This window comes from Mobula hypostoma, chromosome 2, assembly GCF_963921235.1.
Source record: "Mobula hypostoma chromosome 2, sMobHyp1.1, whole genome shotgun sequence".
Taxonomy (NCBI): Eukaryota; Metazoa; Chordata; class Chondrichthyes; order Myliobatiformes; family Myliobatidae; genus Mobula; species Mobula hypostoma.
In genome coordinates, this window is record NC_086098.1 from 108,094,011 (window position 1) to 108,116,284 (window position 22,274).

The 22,274-nt window shown below is 41.5% G+C and overlaps 1 protein-coding gene across 1 annotated transcript in view; it reads left to right on the forward strand.

Annotated features, from left to right (window-relative positions):
• Nucleotides 1-5,140: 5,140 nt before the first annotated feature.
• LOC134342345 (uncharacterized) overlaps nt 5,141-22,274 on the forward strand; it is a 93,521-nt gene continuing 76,387 nt past the window's right edge. The window contains exons 1-3 of the mRNA XM_063040349.1: nt 5,141-5,190; nt 5,432-5,557; nt 7,855-7,971. Of these exons, the coding sequence (XP_062896419.1) occupies nt 5,480-5,557; nt 7,855-7,971 (195 nt within the window). The 5' untranslated portion in view covers nt 5,141-5,190; nt 5,432-5,479. The remainder of the gene's footprint in view (nt 5,191-5,431; nt 5,558-7,854; nt 7,972-22,274) is intronic.

Sequence of the window (22,274 nt, forward strand, 5' to 3'; positions counted from 1 at the left end):
ATGGCTGGCTGGCCGTCCATCGTAATTATACAGGACACGTCTTGGGCTAGTCAACACAATCAATCTGTGCAGGCATTACTTCCACTGGAGTCATCTGGTCACCCAGCCAGTGAACCAGGATGTAGGACATTACAGCACAGTACAGGCCATTCTGCCCATGATGTTGTGCAACCTTTTTACCCACTCTCAGATCAATCTAACTCTTCCCTTCCACATAGCCCTCCACTTTTCTATCCTCCATCTGCCTAAGAATCTTTTAAATGTCCCTAGTGTATCTACCTCTACCATCACCTGTGGCAGGGCATCCTATTATTGTGTTTTTTTTAAAAACTACCTCTGACATCTGCCCTACACTTTTATCCAATCACCTTAAAATTTTATCTCATCTTGTACACCTCTACCAAGACTCTTCCCATTCTTCTTCACTCTAAAGAGAAAAGCCGGTTCAACCTTTCCTTGTAAGACATGCTAATAATCCAGGTGGTATCCTGTAGACCTCCTCTGCACCCTCTCTAAAGCTTCCACATCCTTCCCATAATAAGGTGACCAAAACTGAACACAATAGAATCAGGTTTTCCTTTGATTCTTTACTGTCACACTTCTGATTCCTTCTATTAAATCTCACCTCAATTGTCATACCAATGAGTTGGGTACTCTACAACTAATGCCCTGCTTCTCTGTAACTAGTCTGGTAAATACAGCAAATGTGCTGGTCCATCTCCCATTGTAGGACCCAGACTGCACATTTGCCTGGTGTGTCCTCGTGCTGTTAAATACCAGGAAGTGGTTGGATTAAGATCTGTACATTTCATTCACTCTTCCCTCAAAGGTCTGTTTTATATTTCTGTTGTGTATACTCATTTGTAATGGAAAGCATTAAATGTCAAAGATTCAAAAATTAGAAGTGCATTTATTATCAAATAATGTATAGATTATACAACATTGAGATTTGTTTGCTTACAGGCAGCGAAGAACCCAACTTTTTAAAAAAAAGACCAACCCCCCCGCCCCCAGTGCCCACAGAGAAAGAGGGGGAAAAAAAGCAAATCATGCAAACAATACAAGCAAGCAAAAACAACAGCATTCCAAACCAAATTAAGTCCTTGGATCCAAATCCCTGTAGCAGCCTGGAGTCAGTCCAAAGCCTCAGTATTCAGTTCATCATATTAGCAGGGGCAAATCGCCACAAAGTTCATCATATTAGCAGGGGCAAATCGCCACAAAGTTCATCATATTAGCAGGGGCAAATCGCCACAAAGTTCATCATATTAGCAGGGGCAAATCGCCACAAAGTTCATCATATTAGCAGGAGCAAATCGCCACAACGTTCTCAGACCCGAAACACAGCACCGGGGCCAATCTTGCAGCCTTAGCATCGCAGAGAGAGGAGCTCCCAGATTATCTGGGCCGGCACTTAAATTGTCTGAACCTTGCACTTGGACCTGGCCCCACCGCGAAGAATCATTCTGGGCCTAGATTTCACTGCCAGAGATTATAATTATACCCTGCTACTCTGATTCAGATTTATTCATTACATGTACATTGAAAGACAGTGAAATATACAGTATTATATGTGTTCACAACTAACACACCCCTGGACATTCTGGGGACAGCCCGCAAGTGTCACCATACATTCCAGTGCCAATGCAGCATATAGTGCATCCACAACATTGTGCAGACACAAGCAATGACAAAACAAAACAGGACAACAACAGTAAAACAAGCCCCTTTGCCATCCTGCCCAGGCATCCACCCACTTTCACATACAGATTGGCCTCCAACCCCATGACAGGCCACTTCAGCTAAAGTGCTTGGCCCAAGGCAATCAGTTTGATGATTGGCTTCCAGTCCCATGATAGGCTACCTCAGGTAAAGTGCTTAGCCCAAGGCAATCAGACTGACAACACTTCTTAGACTTCTGAATCTCAGATGTCCTCTAAAGTTGACAAACATTTGGACTTCAAACCCATTATGTTTCCAAATTGTATGGAAGAAGTGTAGCGATCCTAAGTTGGCTTAAATTGGTATACAGCGACTTGGAAAGGATCTTAAACTATAACTTGAATAACATACAATGCTGACTTTTATTGAGTGAGAGCAAGTTTTTTTTTTCCCCCACAAACAAGAGAAAATCTGCAGATGCTGGAAATCCAAGCAACTCACACAAAATGCTGGAGGAACTCAACAGTCAAGACAGCATCAATGGAATAGCGTACAGTTGACATTTCGCTCTGAGACCCTTTTCTATAGATGCTGCCTGGCTTGCTGAGTTCCTCCAGCATTTTATGTGCGTTACAAGTTGTGTTTTGTTTTGATTGAATCTTCTCATGCAGGGGTTTGTTGGGTAAGATGAAACAGTAACCAACGCAATTAATCGAATTTATGATTTCTAAGTGTATCCTCTGATGTTGGATCCTTCAAGTTTCTTTGTTTTGTGGCTGCCTGTAGGAGGACAAATCTCCAAGTTGAATTCTGTATGCATAGTTTGGTAATAAGTTTGCTTTGAATTCTTGAATCTTTGAGTAGTAAAGCCTATAAACAGTGTTGTGGAATGGATAATGTAATTTTCACACTTGTGCTCTCACTGCTGTTACTGTTGCAATTGTGATGAAATATGGAGAGGTTAACTTCACTGGCAGCTCTTTAAAAAGGAGGTGTTGATACAGTGTCTGCATTACCAGGAGAGTGGATTCTGGGGCTCTACTTTGTGGGGTTTATGAGGCAGGATCTCATTGAAACCTATTGAATATTGAAAGGCCTAGAAAGAGTGGGCACAGAGCAGATGTTTCCCGCAGCGAGTGCGTCAAGGACCAGAGGGCGCAGCCTCAGAATGGAAGGGCATCCCTATTGGAACAGAAATGATTAGCCAGAGGCTGGTGAATCTGTGGAATTCATTGCCACGCACGACTGTGGAGGCAAAGTTATTGGTATATTTAAAGTGGAGGTTAATAGGCTTGCGATGAGTCATGGTGTCAAAGGTTACTGGGAGAAGGTAGGAGAATGAGGTTGAGAGGGAAAATGATGGAAGGTCAATGGTCTAATTCTGCCCGTATGCCATATGGTCTTAGGTCCTTGGCCATGCCCACCACCTCCAAGCATATATTCTGTCCTTTATCCTTGAATGGTCCTGCCTGCTCTTTAGTTATCTTTGTGTTCTTGATGTAGGTATAGAATGCTTTGGGAGTCTCTTTAATCCTACTTGCCTTGGACTTTTCATGCCCTTCCTGGTTTTCCTAATTTCCTTCTTGAGTTCCTTTCTGGCTTCTTTATAATCCTCATATCCTCTGTTTGATTTTGGCTTTTTACACCTTGTATGTGATATTTTTTTCCCTCCTTGACTAAGTTCACCACCTGTCTCAACATCCAAGGTTCCCTGGCCTTAATATCCTTGTCTTTCCTTCTTACTGCAACATACAGGTCCTGTGCTCTGTACAGCTGGTCTTTAAATACTCTACATATTAGATGTGGACTTGCCAAAAAGCAGTTGTTCCCAATAATCCTGCAAGTTCCATACTAACTTAATGAGCTGTGATCACTGTTCCCCAATTGTTCTCCACAGTAAGGTCACTTACCCGGCCAGACTTACTACCCAACACCAGGTCCAGTGTGACCCCCCCCCCCCAATATTGATTTAAGAGACTCATCGGGATGCACCTAACAAATCTTGCCCCATATAAACACCTTGCACTGAGGAAGTCCCAGTCTGTTAGGGAAGTTGAAGCTACGCACTACAGCCCTGCTCTTTTTATACCCTTCCCAAATCTGCCTGCGTATCTTCAATGTCCAGATGGCTATGGGGGGCGGGGGGGGGGGGCAGGGGGAGGTCTCTAGTATAATACATCATACTGATTGTACATTTCTTATTTTTTTGATTCTGTCTTTATAGGCTTAATGGATGTCCCCTCTGCAGCTGTGGGTTGGCCTGATTTAATAATATAACTTTCTCCCCCTTCCCTCCCCCCAACCTCCTTTATCTTCATCAAAACCCTGGAACATTAAACATCCATTCATGTCCCTCTGCCTATCAAATCTCTGTTATGGTTGCAACATCATAGTTCCATGTACTGAATAATGCTTTAAGTTCATCACTCTTGCCCATAATACTCCTAGCTTTAAAATACACACACTTCAACCCATTGCGTCTGTTACCTTGCTCCTAGCTGTCCTTCCTTACAGACTTGCTGGTCATGACATTACCTTCCTCTCAAACCCTCCATTTTCTGACCTGGTGCACAGGTTCCCTGCCAAGTTAGTTTAAACCTGTATATTGGGAAGATATGGATGCCCCCCTGTAACTGTCCACCAAAGCAACCCTCATTTTTATTTCTTTTTGCAGATGTGTTCATAAATTTCCACTGTTGCCCTAACCTAGTCCTCATTACATATGCTTTAAACTGATGCAAATTTTATTCAAAATTCAGTTTATAGAAGCTGGATTTACTGTCTCAGGTTTGAGCAAAAACACTTCTATGTGGTTATTTTCTTCTCCACTGCCACCCACAGTCAGTTTGCTAAATTTGTGTTCTATTTAAGAAATGCACGGTGTGACTATTCTTGAGCAATCGCATCTTAAGATTAGAGGCAGATCGAGTGTACATTGTAGAAGCAGTATTTTCATTGTTATGCTTGTTCACCCTATTTGTTCCATTTGTTTCCTTGTCAGGCAGTTTTGATCATTGGGGATCTCCACTTGTCATATTCCCCAGAGCACAGCACAGCAAGCTGATCAAGGATTTGAAGCAAGATGATATTATTGAACTTCTCAAATATTTTCATCTTCATCTTGGGTTAGTTTCCATTGAGTTATCTATCTTGGTGTACAGTTTTATTTGTTATAACTTTATAGATATTCTAAGATCTGGAGAAGTCCCAGAAGTGGGTGGGGAATGGGGGTGTGGGGGAGAGGAAAGGGTGGTGGTGTGGGTTATGGGGTAGTTATAAAACTGTTCCCTTAACTGCGTGAAGATAGAGGAGAGAGAGTGAAATTTTGAAGGCTGGAGTTATAAATTGTTTCTTCAATCTGGTAATTTGGAAAAATGATAATTGGCAAGAGTTGAATTAAGAGGCGATTTATTTTTGTTTGGCAGGGAATCACAAGCTCGGAATGGTCTGGTATCCATTGTAACTGATCTAAGATCTGCCACATTGGATGTTGTCTCCATCATTGTAAACAGTCTGCTGCAAGTTCAGGTACCTAATCTTGTGTCTTTATATCAAGCTTGTAATACTGTCTTTAATTGGTGACTGTTTGAATCCCAGTCATGCTTGCTTAAACTTGTTAATTGGTATTTAAAGTATTTGCATTTTTAGCATTTTTCATCCAGGTTGATTCACCAGAGAGTGGGTTTATTGTTTGGGGTGAACAATATGATGTAATAAGCTTTGAATTCTGCATCAGCGCGAGAATTTCTGATCTTTCACTATTCCTCAGCACCATTTAGGAAGAGTAGTGGACACCTTTTATGCTGTGCAGCCACAGATGAAAGGTGTGAGGAAACATGTTTTGAAGTCCCTTGGACTGGGCCGCAGCAAAGCACATTCAGAGCCACCGTTCAAGGTATGAAAGCTATGAATCTTTGTTTCCCAAGCATGCTGATATTCTGATGAATATTGCAGTGTAATCTAATGTTAAGTGTCCAACCTGTCCACCAAGGGTGCACAGGTGCTGAGTTTTCTTCTGCGTGTGCTGGTGTGTATGTGATAGTAATGCGAGGTTATCCACAAAGTTCGGGCCTTCTAGAGAATGGGGTCCATCTAATGCCTCTCTGCTTGTCTTTCATTGTTTGCCTCTTAAACCCAGTCATTCAGCAGGTTAAACAATATCACTGACATCACACAGTCTTGCCTAACTCCTGTCTTGACTTCAAAGCTCAAATTGCAGTCCCCAACTATGCAGGTAAAATTAGCATAGTAACGCTGGATAAGCCGGACAGTTTTGGAAGGGCTCCCAAAGAGAATTAGCTGGAGGCTCTCCCTGTTTTCAAAGTGCATTGAATTCACTGAGTGATTGCGATCATTTGGTGCTCCTTTCTTGGGGATCCTAACAATAGTTCCCTTGAGTGCTTGTCTTCGTTCCCAGGTTATAGTAAACGATGGCTGCAGGATGGCTGCTGCACCTTTTGATTCAGTTTTGAACAGTTTGGCATTCACGTTGTCATGTCATGAATCTTTGAAGAAAGAGAATTGACCTGAAACGTTATTTCTCCCACACATGCCATGCAGGGTAATTTTCTGTTTATTATTACATTTGGGGGAAAAATAATTGGGAGCAATTTTGTGAAGTATACTGATAAGCTTGTATTAGGTGACGCTGTATAGTCCAACAAGACCTTATCTTTGGCTCATAATTAACAAATTCATTTAATTCCCACCAGCCTAGTTTGGACTCCTGTTGTCCGGATTCAGACCACAGTGTTCTTTCAGTGTAGATTTTCCTTTGACTTCATGGTCACTAAGTTTTCAGTGTTATAACTCCAGCCTGGAGTTGTAAAGGTGGGGATGCTGGCCAGCCTTGTTAGTAATTTCCACTTGTCCCCTCCACCAGCTCCATCACCGTGATCTGTCAGTTGTCTGCCTCAGTGAGTGAGAACAGGAGTTTGTGCAGGGAAGTCTCAGTACATAAATAGTAAGGAGGAAGGAACTGTCACAATCTCTGGGGTAAGAACTGGGATTTTCTTGTGGGGACTTGGGAGGTTCCCAGCCCATATGAAAAGAGTCTTGATGACACTTGTTGCTCATTGATAGGTGAGAGAGCCATGGTATCAGGAGCATGAGGAATAGGAGAATGCAGGGTTCCACTTCCACCATCTGATCTACACCCTTTTTAAAAATTATTTTTGACATGCGTACTGAAGTATATTGGAAAACTTTATTTTCCATATAGATCATTTCATTACAATGTATTGAGGGAAAATGATAACAGAATGCGGAATGAAGTAAAGAGAGAATGTCTACCTGCACTGCACTATAATGTGCAAGGCCATAACGAGCTGGACTATGAGGCTTAGAATCCATCACATTGAACCGTTCAATAGACCTGTAACACTGGGTAGAAGTTGTCCTTGAACCTGGTGGTATGTGCTCACAGGCTTTTGTAATTTCTGTCCAAGGAGATGTAGGAGAAGAGAAAATGCCCTGGGTGGCTGGGATCTTTGATTATGTTGGCTGCTTTAGCAAGGCAACAAGAAGTTTAAACCAAATCCATGAAGGGGAGATTAGTTTCTGTGGTGTGCTAAGGTATGTCTACAACTTTCCATGATTGCTTGAAGACTTGGGCAGAACAGTTGCCATACCAAGTCATGAAGCATCTAGATGGGATGCTTTCTATGGTGCATTGATAAAAATTGGTGATGGTCAAAAGGGACACGCCACGTTCTTTAGCCTCCTGAAGAGGTACTGGTGTGCTTTCTTGGCTGTGGATTCTACATCGTTGGGCATGCTGTCACTGATGTACACTCCTAGGGACTTGACACCCTCAATCCACTTGACCTCTGCACCAATCATGAATGCGACAACCACCCCCCCCCCACCCCCATCCTGGTCAGTGACCATCTCTCTGGTACTGAGGAATTGATAAAAGATGTATACAGCTCACTCCATTCTGTCATGTTGTCATGTTTATTAATGTTTTGAAACACATTAAAACTTTTTCATTTATGCCCCACAAAGCTGTAACGGTTATAGCTTTGCTCACTCTTTTAAAAACTGTGAAGAATTCATTTGATTTTAAAGATGTTTAGCAAAGTAATTTAACTTCATTGTCAATTTAAAATTGGAAACTTTAATCAAGTAGCATTGTAACTGCAGCCAAGTGTTTGCAAAACTGGTCGAACTAACTCTTGTTTCCTCTGACAGTGTGTGCTGCTTAATGAAATATTTGAGTTATTCAACTACATTGATAGGAGTCAGTTAACACCTGATCTTGGTGGATACTCGATTTACCAGCATAAAGCATGGGTCCACTTCAGGAAGGTAGGATTTCAACCCTGTAGTCTGTTTGACTGGGTTTTTTTTTCCACAACTGCCTGGCTCATTCTTCGGTTCTGTAATCTCTGGAATTTCCATATTGAAACATTTAGGAGGCTATATTGCTGGTGTTTAACTGAAGGATGGGAGTATATTTTTGTGGGGCCTTAGGACAGGATGGTTTGCTTTTGTACAGAGATAATAACAATTTGTTAATCCAGTATGCTTGGCTAAATACTTCCTGGGATTTTGGGTGTAATTTCTACACATTTATCACTTTTTTCATACATTTCTGGTGAACCCAATATGTTTACAGGAAGCATCTTCCAATTAAGTACATATTGCATATGTTGAATAAACATGTTTTTTAAAAATACTTCATTTATTGATAGTAATTATTGGCTATTTTTATTGTTCGTCAAGGTAGTTATTTTTAATTGTGAAATTTTGAATCTTTCAGTGAGTATTGGTTTTAGTTGACTTTGAGCGGAGCAGAAGGTTTGTTATGTTCTTTGCCACTAGCTGCATTTCCATTATGCCTCGCCTTCACTATCTCTGATTTATCGATCAGCTGTCTTGTGTCCTGTACTGGGTGGAAAGTCGGCTGCTGCCTATGTCCTAGCTTGCACCTGTCAACAGTGTTTGCTGACCTACATTTGGCAATTGCTGGAGCAACACTTCAACTTACACTGCTTTCAAATCCCATGTGGCCCTGTGCTTCACTCTGCTGTCACTGTAATATTGTCCAGCCCCAAGCCCTCAAAATGTCTTTTTCCTTCCAGTTTCAATTGATTAGTCACCCTTGTTTTTAAGTTATAAGGCCTTAAGTTCTACATAGACAGCATTGTGAAGAATGTTTTTTAAAAAAACTGTGACGTAAAATGTAGAAAGCTCTGTTTGACACTTTTTCAGCCTTTGGGATGTGGTCAACTTATTGACCAGCCTTAATTTTCCTTGAGGTGGTGATGGGCCACCTTTGTAAACAAACTGCTGTAAGAACTTCCACCATTCAGTTAGCCAGGGAGTCTAGGATTTAGACTCGAGGATAAAGGAAAGGTGACTATTCCCAAGTCAGTCTGCATACCTGTTGCCCCCTCGTCATTCTTAAAAATGGAAAGAGAGAGAAGGCAGAAGTGACTTCTCTCCTGAAGAGCTCAAGTATTTGCCTTACAACTATAGATTTTGTAGGGTGAAGAGGGATTCATCATTACAACTTTTTTTTTGTTTGTGTGTTGCAAGGTGCAAGATTCAACAGTTCTCACTTGCTTCAAGCTATACCACAAGAGTGGTTAGGAAGAGCAATTAATCTGTCAAAGAATTCTGTTAATCCCATTTGAAGCATACTTGAACTTTCTCTGCATGGTGCTCTTTTCTTTCCCTGGGATTTGGAGAAGCTGCATTCTTGGTCCAGGGGAAGCCTAAGACAGATGATTTCCACAATGAACTCTTTATGGATTTAGTTTGAGGATGTCCAATTAGTTTGTGGCATGTAGCTACTTATTAACTCTGGGTATGTGGGAGAAGGATCAGAGAAGTCTCCCCAAACCTTACTGAATGTAATATCGTAGCTGAAAGACTGGAGCCAGACAAGTAAAAGAAAGTGGAAGATTAACTTTTTATAATATTCATCAACAGTTTCAAGCAATTTTGATTTCCATTTACACAACTACTTTAATGTGAAATGTGCTTCAAGAGCATTAACATATTTGATACTAAATAATGTAAGGTATATCTATCAGATGGAGTGGATGACTGAAAATGTTGAGTTGTAAAAGAGGAAATAAGCAGAAGGGATTTAAAAGGAAATTCCAAAATGTGTCGGGCTTTCTAAGCGGAAGGCAGAACAGCCCGTCAGAGGATAGTTTGGGAGCTGATCTAAGCCAGAAATGGAGGAGCAAGCTTCTCTACAAAATGGGAAGGGATAGAGGGATATGAAGATGGCCTGGAGAATTCTAAAATTGGGGCATTCCTTAATTAAAGGTAGGCCAGCAAATATGGAGTCAAAACGTGTGGTTTGTTGTGAAAGAGGTGTAATCTGAGTTGTGTGGAAAATGTTAAATATTGCACGTGTTTCAGATCAGTTGACTGAATGTTGTCTGATTAAAAATGTAAAAGTACACTGGAAATAACATTGCATTGAAGTACAGTTGTGATTAGCAGTGGAAGGCACTCCATCTTTCTTCATTGCGTGGCATGTGCCTGCTTTGATATTGAGAGCTGCTACTTATGTTGCCTAGGAGAAGCTCACAGAAGCATGACCTAATTAAGAGTTGGAAGTAAATGCTATTCATTAAAGGAGATTGTGTTGGTATAATGGAGCCATATATGTGCACCATTCTTTAATTAAAACATAAGAAATTAAAGAAACAGGCAAGCAAAGAATTGGAAGTATTTAGTTGAAATTGCTTATTTCAATATCATTAGAGCTAGTAACAACTTCAGTGAGCACAGGTAACTAGTGATACTTTAGTGATAGGAGCAAGAAGAAATTAGTGTTGTCAGGGCAATTAACTATCTGTTTATGTGAATGAAACAACAAATGGAAGTGTTTATGCTGAAGCTGGTGAAGAAAATATGTAGTCTGAGGTTGAACAGGAAAGCTCAGATTTATTTACTTATTTGGCAATACAGCCTGAAGTCGGCCTTTTAACCCACGGTGCCCAGCAGCCTCGATACCCTGATTAACCCTGTGCTATTTATGGGACCATTTGCAATGACGAATTCACCTACCCAGTACGTTTTTGGAAACTGGATTACCCAGGGAAAACCCACGCATTCCGTGAGGAGAGACTCCTTACAGAATGGCGGCAGAATTGAGCTCTGAACTCCCGAACGCCCCGTAGCGTAATAGTGACTCACCAACTGCTACGCTACTGTGGCGTCCCATTAAAGATTGGCACAAGCAAGATGTGCCAGGAATTGAGGATTCAATTCAACAATTGAATCACCACAGAGATTGTAATAAATGGACATAAAGAAATTGCAGAAAGAAGAAATTTTCGAATGGAAAAACAATGCAACCGTGGTTGACAAGAGAAGTCAAAGCCAAAGTTAAAGCAAAGGAGAGGGCATACAAGGAAGCAAAAATTAGTGGGAAGACAGAGGATTGGAAAGTTTTTAGACCCTTACAAAAGGAAATTAAGAAGGTCATTAAGAGAGAAAAGATTAACCATGAAAGGAAGCTAGCAAATAATATCAAAGAGGATACTAAAAGCTTTTTCAAGTATATAAAGAGTAAAAGACAGGTGAGAGTAGATATAGGACCAATAGAAAATGATGCTGGAGAAATTGTAATGGGAGATGGCAGAGGAACCGAACGAGTATTTTGCATCAGTCTTCACTGAGGAAGACATCAGCAGTATACCGGACACTCAAGGGTGGCAGGGAAGAGAAGTGTGTGCAGTCACAATTACGACAGAGAAAGTACTCAGGAAGCTGAATAGTCTAAAGGTAGATAAATCACCCGGACCAGATGGAATGCACCCATGTGTTCTGAAGGAAGAAGCTGTGGAGATTGTGGAGGCATTAGCGATGATCTTTCAAAAGTCGATGGATTCAGGCATGGTTCCGGAGGACTGGAGATTGCAAACGTCACTCTGCTATTTAAGAAGGGGGCAAGGAAGCAAAAAGGAAACTATAGACCTGTTAGCTTGACAACGGTGGTTGGGAGGTTGTTGGAGTCGATTGTCAAGGATGAGGTTACAGAGTACCTGGAGGCATATGACAAGATAGGCAGAACTCAGCATGGATTCCTTAAAGGAAAATCCTGCCTGACAAACCTATTACAATTTTTTGAGGAAATTACCAGTAGGCCAGACAAGGGAGATGCAGTGGATGTTGTACACTTGGATTTTCAGAAGGCCTTTGACAAGGTGCCACACATGAGACTACTTGACAAGATAAGAGTCCATGGAATTACGGGGAAGTTACATACGTGGATAGAGTGTTGGCTGATTGGCAGGAAACAGAGAGTGGGAATAAAGGGATCCTATTCTGGTTGGCTGCCGGTTACCAGTGGTGTTCCACAGGGATCAGTGTTGGGGCCGCTTCTTTTTACATTGTACATCAACGATTTGGATTATGGATAGATGGCTTTGTGGCTAAGTTTGCTGACGATACGAGGATAGGTGGAGTGTCCAGTAGTGCTGAGGAAACAGAGTCTGCAGAGAGGCTTGGATAGACTGGAAGAATGGGCAAAGAAGTGGCAAATGAAGTACATTGTTGGAAAGTGTATGGTTATGCACTTTGGCAGAAGTAATAAATGGACAGACTATTATTTAAATTGGGAAAGAATTCAAAGTTCTGAGATGCAACGGTACTTGGGAGTCCTTGTATAGGATACCCTTAAAGTTAACCTCCAGGTTGAGTTGGTAGTGAACAAGGCGAATGCAATGTTGGCATTCATTTCTAGAGGAATAGAGTACAGGAGCAGGGATGTGATGTTGAGGCTCTATAAGGCGCTGGTGAGACCTCACTTGGAGTACTGTGGGCAGTTTTGGTCTCCTTATTTAAGAAAGGATGTGCTGACGTGGGAGAGGGTACAGAGAAGATTCACTAGAATGATTCTGGGAATGAGAAGGTTAACATATGAGGAACGTTTGTCCGCTCTTGGACTGTATTCCTTGGAGTTTGAAGAATGAGGGGAGACCTTATAGAAACATTTTGAATGTTGAAAGGCACGGACAGAGTGGATGTGGCAAAGTTGTTTCCCATGATGGGGGAGTCTAGTACAAGAGGGCATGACTTAAGGATTGAAGGACGCCCATTCAGAACAGAGATGCGAAGAAATTTTTTTAGTCAGAGGGCGGTGAATCTGTGGAATTTGTTGCCACGGGCAGTGGTGGAGGCCAAGTCATTGGGTGTATTTAAGGCAGAGATTGATAGGTATCTGAGTAGCCAGGGCATCAAAGGTTATGGTGAAAAGGTGGGGGAGTGGGACTAAATGGGAGAATGGATCAACTCATGATAAAATGGCGGAGCAGACTTGATGGGCCAAATGGCTGACTTCTGCTCCTTTGTCTTATGGTCTTGTCTTAAAACACTTTTTTTAAAATCTTGTGCAATTTTTACTCTTTTACTCCGTTGCTTCCCTCTCCTCTACCTGAATATGTGAGCTAATTGTTATTCTATAGTTGTCATCAATTCTCTGATTACATCATGTGTCAAGAGTGTTGAAAGGCTACTCACTTCTTACAGATGTGACTTCACTCTTGCCTCAGCAGGCACACACTTCCTTAAGGAGTAATTAGATAGTGAGGGCATTTTTTCCCCACCCCTAGGCTAGGCGATACTGAGGAACAGGAATCCCAGAAGGCAACAACTTGGGCAGATGAGGTGGTGAAGAAGACATACGAGGTATTTGCCTTCATTGGCCGGGTTTAGTTAAACAAAACTTTAGTTGGGTCACAACACATGACAGTGCTGTTCTGGTCTTCACACCTTTGGAAAAGCAACATTGCACTGAAGAAGGTGCAGAAGATATTTACTCGGAGGTGGAGCATTTTAGTTATGCCGAGTGACTGTGTTCATTTTCATTGGAGCAGAGAAGGTTGTGGGGTGACCTAACTGGAGACCAAAAAACTTTAAAGAGGATAGTAGGCAATTCTCTTTTTTTTCACCCCTTCTTTTCACTTAGCAGGAATGTCTGTGTCTGGAGGTTTGAGGCAAAGAATAGGCAATTTAAAGTGGTTTTGAGAAAGAATTTATTCACCCAAAGAGTGATTAGGAAGGGATTAAGTCCAGTAATTGCAAATTATTTAAGTATTTAGATAAGTACTCGAAATGCCATGATGTGGAAGGCTACAACCAAGTGCTGAGAAATAGCTCAGTACTGTCAGGCAAAGAGCCTTTTTCCATGCAGTGTGACTTAATGACAAGAAAGTTAATGGTAGTGCCTTCTGCATTAAGCTAACTCACCATGGAAGTGGTTTGTCCCTGCTGTTTCCCTCAAGGCACAGCTTCTCACCTCACATCGAACAAGCATAATATAAAAATAACTCATATTACAGTCGATAAATATAACATCTGCAACCCAGATTATTCCACTTGGCATATATTTAAAAAGTATATGAATGAAACATTGCACAGGTGTTGAAGCTGTTGCCATGGGGTACAATATGCTTCTGTGTCTTTTAAAGCAGAAACGTGCTTTTGTGTTTAAAGTGTAAATATTACCACTGGTGAATAAAATTGCCTCTAAACATTCTAAATAGTCTTTTACCCCGATATCTTCCTTTCTTTATACCTTCGGTTATGATTTCATGGCCACACCAACAGTCCTTGCAGACACTGGGTAGCAGTGACTTGTTCCTCGCAGGGATCAACAATTCTGAACCAACCTCTAGCCACTATCTACTGGTATACCTTGCACTAAGAATGTTACAAGTGGGCACTCACTGTTGAATCTCAATTACATTTTCCCTTTTCCAGCTTGAAGCTGAGGCACTTTCATGATGGTGTTAAATAATGCTGTTTAGGAACTACCCCATACAATCTCCCTCTAATTCTATCCTGCTTTCCTGTATGTTTTATCTATCATCCTTAAATATAATGCTGCAAAGATTTTTTTTAAGGCTACTTTTGATTTTTGATGACTTCCTCTTGTGCTTCTTACCCAGAGTCTACTACAAATGGCCAACTCCCATATTAAGAGTTACTATAAAATGATTTGTAAGTCACAGAGCAGTGATGGAAAGTGTTTTTTTGTTTGTTTTGTTTAATCTAACTATGATTTTAAAAGCCTGGATTTGGCATCCTAAGCACTTTGCAACAGTCCTGGCTATTCAACAATAGAGCATTCCAGAGGTTCGACGCCCACTGCAAGAAGAGATTTCTTTATATCTTGATTTTGTGGCTCTTTGTCCTGAAACTAATTCCCCTATCTAATACTTATCCACTAACAAAAATATCTCAATATCTACACTGCTATGCCTGCTAGGGACCTTGTGTTTCAAATACAACGCCCCCCCCCCGCCCCCATTCTTCTTAGCTCCAAAGAATACGGACACAATCACTTGATAGGGCAACTCTTTTATCTGAGTAAGGAATGAGCAGAGAGGTTAAATAACTCCCAGAGTGTATGGAAGGTTCCATTAGATTGAAAAATTGAAAATGCACTGCTTTGTCCAAACACAAAACTGGGAACCAAAGGTCAGCTGATAACTGCCGTGGGAAAATTGGAAGCTTTTACTAAAGACATTTCAACAGGCACTTCAAAAAAAATTCAAGGCAAACCCAGAGAGGGAAATTACACTTGTGTAGTTCATTGGAGTAATGTATAGTGTGGAAACAGGTGAACCACTGGATATATTGTCGCTACACTTCCACAGACAGCAAAGATTCTGGTGGATAAAATAAAGCTCATGGTGTGAGAACAAACATTTGCATGGATTGAAGAACAGCTGGCCAACAGAACAAGAGTTCAGGCATAAATGGGTCACTTTCTAGTTAGTAAGAGTAATAAGTGATATGCCAGGAGTATAGCTGCTGGTACCACTCTATTTATTTTTAACTATTCATACAAACATTGGGTGAAAGCTCCAACAGCCACCTTTTGAATGTGCTAGTGAACCAAGCCAGTTCAGTAATTAAGTTTTGAACAGGATCTGAGGCTATAAGGGATGAATCAGAAGGATGAATAGTATCTGGCAAAACTGTAATGTGTAATGTGTGAAAATGGAAAATTATTCCGTTTGGGAGGAAGATGAACTGTCATTTGAAATCAGAAGTCGAAGATGGAGAGAGATCTGGGTGTCCTTAGTGTATGATTTGCAAAAGGTTGGTACATCACCTAATTCGGGTAGAGGACATGTTACCTATTATTAGGGGGATTGAATTTTATCCATTGACATTCAGCAGTGATTAGGTCTCTGGCACTGAGTCTGGCTCTGTGGCTCAGAACTGAAGTAGAGGAAAAGTAAAATAGTGATACAGGATTCCATAGTTGGAGGAGCAGACAGGAGATTTTCTGGACTTGAAAGAGACATCTGGATGGTATATTGCCTCCTGGATGTTGGGGTCAGGGATGACTCTGATCACATCCACAATATTCTAAGTCAGCAGCTGGAAGTCATGGTACATATTGATACCAATGACTTGGGTAGGAAAAGGAAGGTCCTGAAGAGAGAATATAGGGAGTTAGGTAGAAACCTGAAAAGCAGGACTTCCAGTGTAGTAATCACTGGATTGCTGCCTGTGCCATGCTCCAGTGAGGGTAAGAACAGGATGATTTGGCAGATGAATGAGTGGCTGAAGAAGTGGTGCAGGGGGCAAGGTTTCAGAATTTTGGATTATTGGAAACTCTTCTGGGTACAAAAACAACGGGTTACAGCTGAACTAGAGGGGGATTAACATCCTTGTGGGCAAGTTTGCTGAAGCTTCTACGGAGGGTTTAAAGAAATTTTGACGGGGATGGGAACCAGAGTGATGGAACTGAGGATGTGACTGTTGGTATATAAGTAGATGCAGCCTGCAGTGAGACTTTGAGTGGGGAGGCATATGGGGCAAAATTTCTGTCAGTGGGATAAGTTGAAGTGTTACATGGAGGAAATATAGACAAGCGCAATGATTACAGGACTGAAGGTGTTGTATTTGAATGCATACCGTATTTGGAAAAGGTAGATGATCCTGTAGCACAATTAAAGATTGACAGGTATGATGTTGTGGAATCACCAAGTCATGGCTGAAAGAAGATCATAGTTGGGAACTTAACATCCAAGAATGCATATTGTATCAAAAGGACAGGCAGGTAGGCAGAGGGAATGGTGTGACTCCATTGGTTTAAAAATAATCAAATCTTTAGAAAGAGCTGATATGAGATTGAAAGATGTAGCATCCTTGTGGGTAGAGTTAAGGAACTGCAAGGGTAAGAAGACCCTGATGGGAGTTGTATACAGGTCTCTGAACAGTAGCCAGCATGTGGGATACAAATGATAACAAGAGATAGAAAAGGCATGTAAAGGGGGCAATGTTATGATAATCATGGTGGATTTCAGTATGCAGGTAGATTGGAAAACTCAGGTTGGTGCTGTATCCCAAGAGAAGGAATTTGTAGAATGTCTTCAAGATTGCTTTTTAGAGCAGCTTGTGGTTGAGCCCACTAGGGGATCAGCTATTTTGGATTGCGTGTTAAATGATGAACTGGATTTAATTAGGAAGCCTAAGGTAAAGGAACCCCTAGGAAACAATGATCATAATATGAGAGGATTTGCCTTGCAGTTTGAAGGCGAGGAGCTAAAGTGAAATGAGTCAGTATTACAGTGGAGTAAAGGGAATTAGGTGTGAAAGAGAAGCTGGCCGAAGTTGATTGAAAGGGGGCACTAACAAGGATGACGGCAGAACAGCAGTGGCTGGAGTTTCTGGGAGCAACTTGGAAGGAGCAGGATAGATACAGACCAAAGACTAAGAAGTATTCTAAAGGGAGGATGACACAACCATGGTTGACAATGGAAGTCAAAGACAGCGTAAAAGCAAAAGAAAGAGCATAAAATATAGCAAATAATATTCAGAAATTAGAGGATTGGGAAGCTTTTAAAACCAACAGATAGCAACTGAAAAAGACATGAGAGAAAAGATGAAATATGAAGGCAACATGGCCAATAATATAAAAGAGGATACCAGTTGTTTTTTTAGATGTATTAAGAGTATAAGAGAGCCTAGAGTAGTTATTGGACTGCTGGAAAATGACACTAGAAAGGTCATAATGGAGGACACAGAAATGGCAGAATTTTACGTAGTTTGCATCTGCCTTCAAGGAGACAGATGTTTGCTAGAAATTCGAGTGTGTCGGGGGCTGAAGTGAGTGTAGTTGCTATTACTGAAGCTGACAGCTCTGAAGGTGGATAAGTCACCTGGTCCAGACGTAAACAATCCCAGGGTTCAGCAGGGGGAGCTGAAGAGATTGTGGAGACATTGGTAATGATCTTAAACACAAAATCACTAGATTCTGGAATGGTTCCTGAGGACTGGAAAACTGCAAATGTCACTCCACTCTTTAAGAAGCGAAGGAGGCAAATGACAGGAAATTGTAGACCAGTTTGAATTCAGTGAATGGCAAGATGTTGGAATCCATTAATAAGGATAAGGTTTTGGAGTACTTTGAAGCATGTGATGAAATAGGCTGAAGTTAGCTTGGTTTTCTTAAGAGGAAATCTTGCCTGACAGATGGGAAATAACAGGATAGACAAACGAGAGTCAGTGGATGTTATTTACTTGGATTTTCAGAAAGCATTTGACAAGGTGCCACACGTGATTCTGCTAAACAAGATGGATAATGTCATGGTGTTACAGGAAAGATGCATCAACAGAGGATAGGGTGACTGGCAGATAACAGAGTGGGAATAAAGGGGGCCTTTTCTGGTTTGCTGCAGGTGACTAGTGATGTTCCATAGTGGTCAGTGTTGGGATTGCTTTTCACATTATATGTCAATGATTTGGATGATGGGATTGATGGCTTTGTGATTAAGTTTGTGGATGATGCGTATTGTAGATGGGTGGAGGGCCAGGAATTCTGCAGAAGGACTTGGACGTTTGGGAGAATTGGCAAATAGGTGGCAAATGGAAGATAGTGATGTGCATGGTCTTACACTTTGGTAGGAGGAACAGAGGTGTAGACTATTTTCTAAATGGGCAGAAAATTCCAAAATTGGAGGTGCAGTTGGATTTGGGAGTCCTTGTGCAGTATTCCCTAAAGGTTAGCTTGCAGGTTGAGTCAGTGGTAAAGAAGGCAAATGCAATGTTAGCATTCATTTTGGGAGGACTAGAATATAAAAGCAAGACCATAATGCTAAGGCTTTATAAGGCATCAGTCAGATGCATTTGGAGTACTGTGAGCAAATTTGGGCCCCTTATCTCAGAAAGGATGTTCTGGCATTGGAGGGGGTATAGAGGAGGTTCATGAAAATGATTCTAGTAATGAAAGGGTTAGAGTATGAGGGGCGTTTGATGGCTTTGACCTGTACTCGCTGGAATTTAGAAGAATAAGGGGGAAATCATGTTGAAGCCTATCAAATATTAAATGGCCTGCAGTCAAGGATTCACAACCTTTTTAATGCCATGGACTGCTACCATTAACCAAGGGGTCTTTAGACCCCAGGTTGGGAACTCCTGGTCTAGATGGAATGGATATGGAGAGGATGTTTCCTATAGTGGGACCAGAGGGCACAACCTCAGAAGAGAAGCATGTCCATTTAGAACAGAGATGAGGAATTTCTTTAGCCTGATGGTAGTGAATCTGTGGAATTCATTTCCATAGACGGCTGTAGAGGCAAAGTCTTGAGTATATTTAAAGTTCATATGTTCTCAATTGATAAAGGAGTCAAAGTTTACAGGGAGAAAGCATGAGAATGGAGTTGAAAGGGATAATACATCAATCATGATGGAATAGCAGAACATATTCAATGGGCTGAATAGACATTCTTTTCATTTGTCTTGTATTGTGTCTTGTACTTTTTTTTAAAAAAAGTTTCTAGTGAACCAAATAGTGGAAAGGTAGTTTAGCAAATGCCACCTGGCAAACAATGAGGAATTTTGAATAGTCAGATAGTTCAGAGGACACTTAACAAATTAATACCTGGAATGGATCTTGAGGGGAGTTTGGACAAGCTGGGCTCGCATCTATAGGACCTAAAACAGAAACAATTCTTAGTTTTTGATTTTCAACGTCAGAAGCTTTGGTGTGTGGCTGCAGGAGTTTAGGAAGGTGAAATGGGATTAGGTTGGAACACTAAAAGTCTTGAGTAGTCTTGGCAGGGTGAATGCAGAGACAAAGTTTTCTCCTGTGGTGGATTATAGAGCTCAGAGTCATTGTAAGAATAACGAGCTGCCTATTTAAGACAGGTGAAATGATTATTTTCTCTCAGAAGTTGAGTTGTTTGAGCTCTCAAAGGACTGTGGAAGCAAATTGTCACCATTTTATTCATTCATGAGATGGGGCAAGACCATCATTTAAGGCTTGTGTGTAGTTGCCTACGGTTGTAAGCACTGCAGGTCATTTATTTATGACTTGAGTGTTTCCATGGTGCTGATAGGAAGGAAACTTGAGGGGTTCAACACAGAAACAATCAAATACATGGCCCAAGAATGATGACATAAGAATGGAAGAGCCGATTGTAGATTTTGTTTTCCCATACGAGTCTCTAAATTCTTTTGACTTCTTGTGTGAAGAGACAGATCTTCAAACATGTTTCAGATTGCGTCCAAGATATCTGCAGTGGGAGGGAGAACAGCCAGAGGTTGTGGTACGTATTGGTACCAATGATGTAGGTAGGAAAAGGGAAGAGGTCCTGATAAAAGAGTGCAGGGAGTTAGGAAGGAAGTTGAGGAGCAGAACCCCAAAGGTAGTAATCTTGTGATTACTGCCTGTGCCATGCGACAGTGAGTATAGGAATAGAATGAGGTGGAGGATAAATGCGTGGCTGAGGGATTGGAGCGGGGGAAGGGATTCAAATTGCTGGATCATTGGGACCTCTTTTGGGGCAGGTGTGACCTGTACAAAAAGGACGGGTTGCACTTGAATCCCAGGGGGATCAATATCCTGGCGGGGAGGTTTGCTAAAGCTACTGGGGAGAGTTTAAACTAGAATTGTTGGGGGGTGGGAACCAAACTGAAGAGACTGGGGAAGAGGAGGTTGGCTCACAAATACAGAAAGCTTGTAGACAGTGCGAGAGGGAGGATGCAGTGCAGTTGATAGAGAAGGGACGTGCTCGGACCGAAGGTTTGAGATGCATCTATTTTACTGCAAGGAGTGTTGTGAACAAAGTGGATAAGCTTAGAGCATGGATCAGTACTTGGAGATATGATATGGTGGCCATTACAGAGACTTGGATGGCTCAGGGACAGGAATGGTTACTTCAAGTGCTGGGTTTTAGATGATTCAGGAAGGACAGGGAGGGAGACAAAAGGGGTGGGGGCGTGGCACTGTTGATCAGAGATAGTGTCAGAGCTGCAGAAAAGGTGGATGTCATGGAGGGATTGTCTACGGAGTCTGAGGGTGGAAGTTAGGAACAGCAAGGGGTCAATAACTCTACTGGGTGTTTTTTATAGGCCGCCCAATAGTAACAGGGATATCGAGGAGCAGATGGGAAAACAGATCCTGGAAAGGTGTAATAATAAGAGTTGTCGTGATGGGAGATTTTAATTTCCCAAATATCAATTGGCATCTCCCTAGAGTAAGGGGTTTAGATGGAGTGGAGTTTGTTAGGTGTGTTCGGGAAGGTTTCTTGATACAATATGTAGATAAGCCTACAAGAGGAGAGGCAGTACTTGATTTGGTATCAGGAAATGAACCTGGTCAGGTGTCAGGTCTCTCAGTAAGGGAGCGTTTTGGAGATAATGATCATAATTCTATCTCCTTTACAATAGCATTGGAGAGAGATAGGGACAGACAAGTTAGAAAAGTGTTTAATTGGAGTAAGGGGAATTTTGAGGCTATTGGGCAGGAAATTGGAGGCTTAAATTGGAAACAGATGTTCTCAGGGAAAAGTACAGAAGAAATGTGGCAAATATTCAGGGGATATTTGTGTGGAGTTCTGCATAGGTATGTTCCAATAAGATGGAAGTTATGGTAGGGTACAGGAACCATGGTGTACAAAGGCTGTAATAAATCTAGTCAAGAAGAAAAGAAAAGCTTACGAAATGTTTGGAGAGCTGGGTAATGTTAGAGATCTAAAAGATTATAAGGCTAATAGGAAGGAGCTTAAGAAGGAAATTAGGTGAGCCAGAAAGGGCCATGAGAAGGCCTTGGCAGGCAGGATTAAGGAAAACACCACAGCATTCTACAAATATGTGAAGAGCAAGAGGAAAAGACGTGAAAGAATAGGACCTATCAGGTGTGACAGTGGGAAAGTATGTATGGAACCGGAGGAAATAGCAGAGGTACTTAAGGAATAATTTACTTCAGTATTCACTATGGAAAAGGATCTTGGTGATTGTAGTGATGACTTGCAGCAGACTGAAAAGCTTGAGCATGTAGATATTAAGAAGGGGGATGTACCCCGGGCTATTGTGGGAGCCGAGGGAGGAGATTGCTGAGCCTCTGGTGATGATCTTTACATCATCAATGTGGACGGGAGAGGTTTCGGAGGATTGGAGGTTGCGGATGTTGTTCCTTTATTCAAGAAAGGGAGTGGAGATAGTTTTACCTCAGTGGTTGGTAAGTTGATGGAGAAGATCCTGAGAGGCAGGATTTATGAACATTTGGAGAGGTATAATATGATTAGGAATAGTCAGCATGGCTTTGCCAAGGGCAGGTCGTGCCTTACGAGCTTGATTGAATTTTTTTGAGGATGTCACTAAACACATTGAAGGAAGAT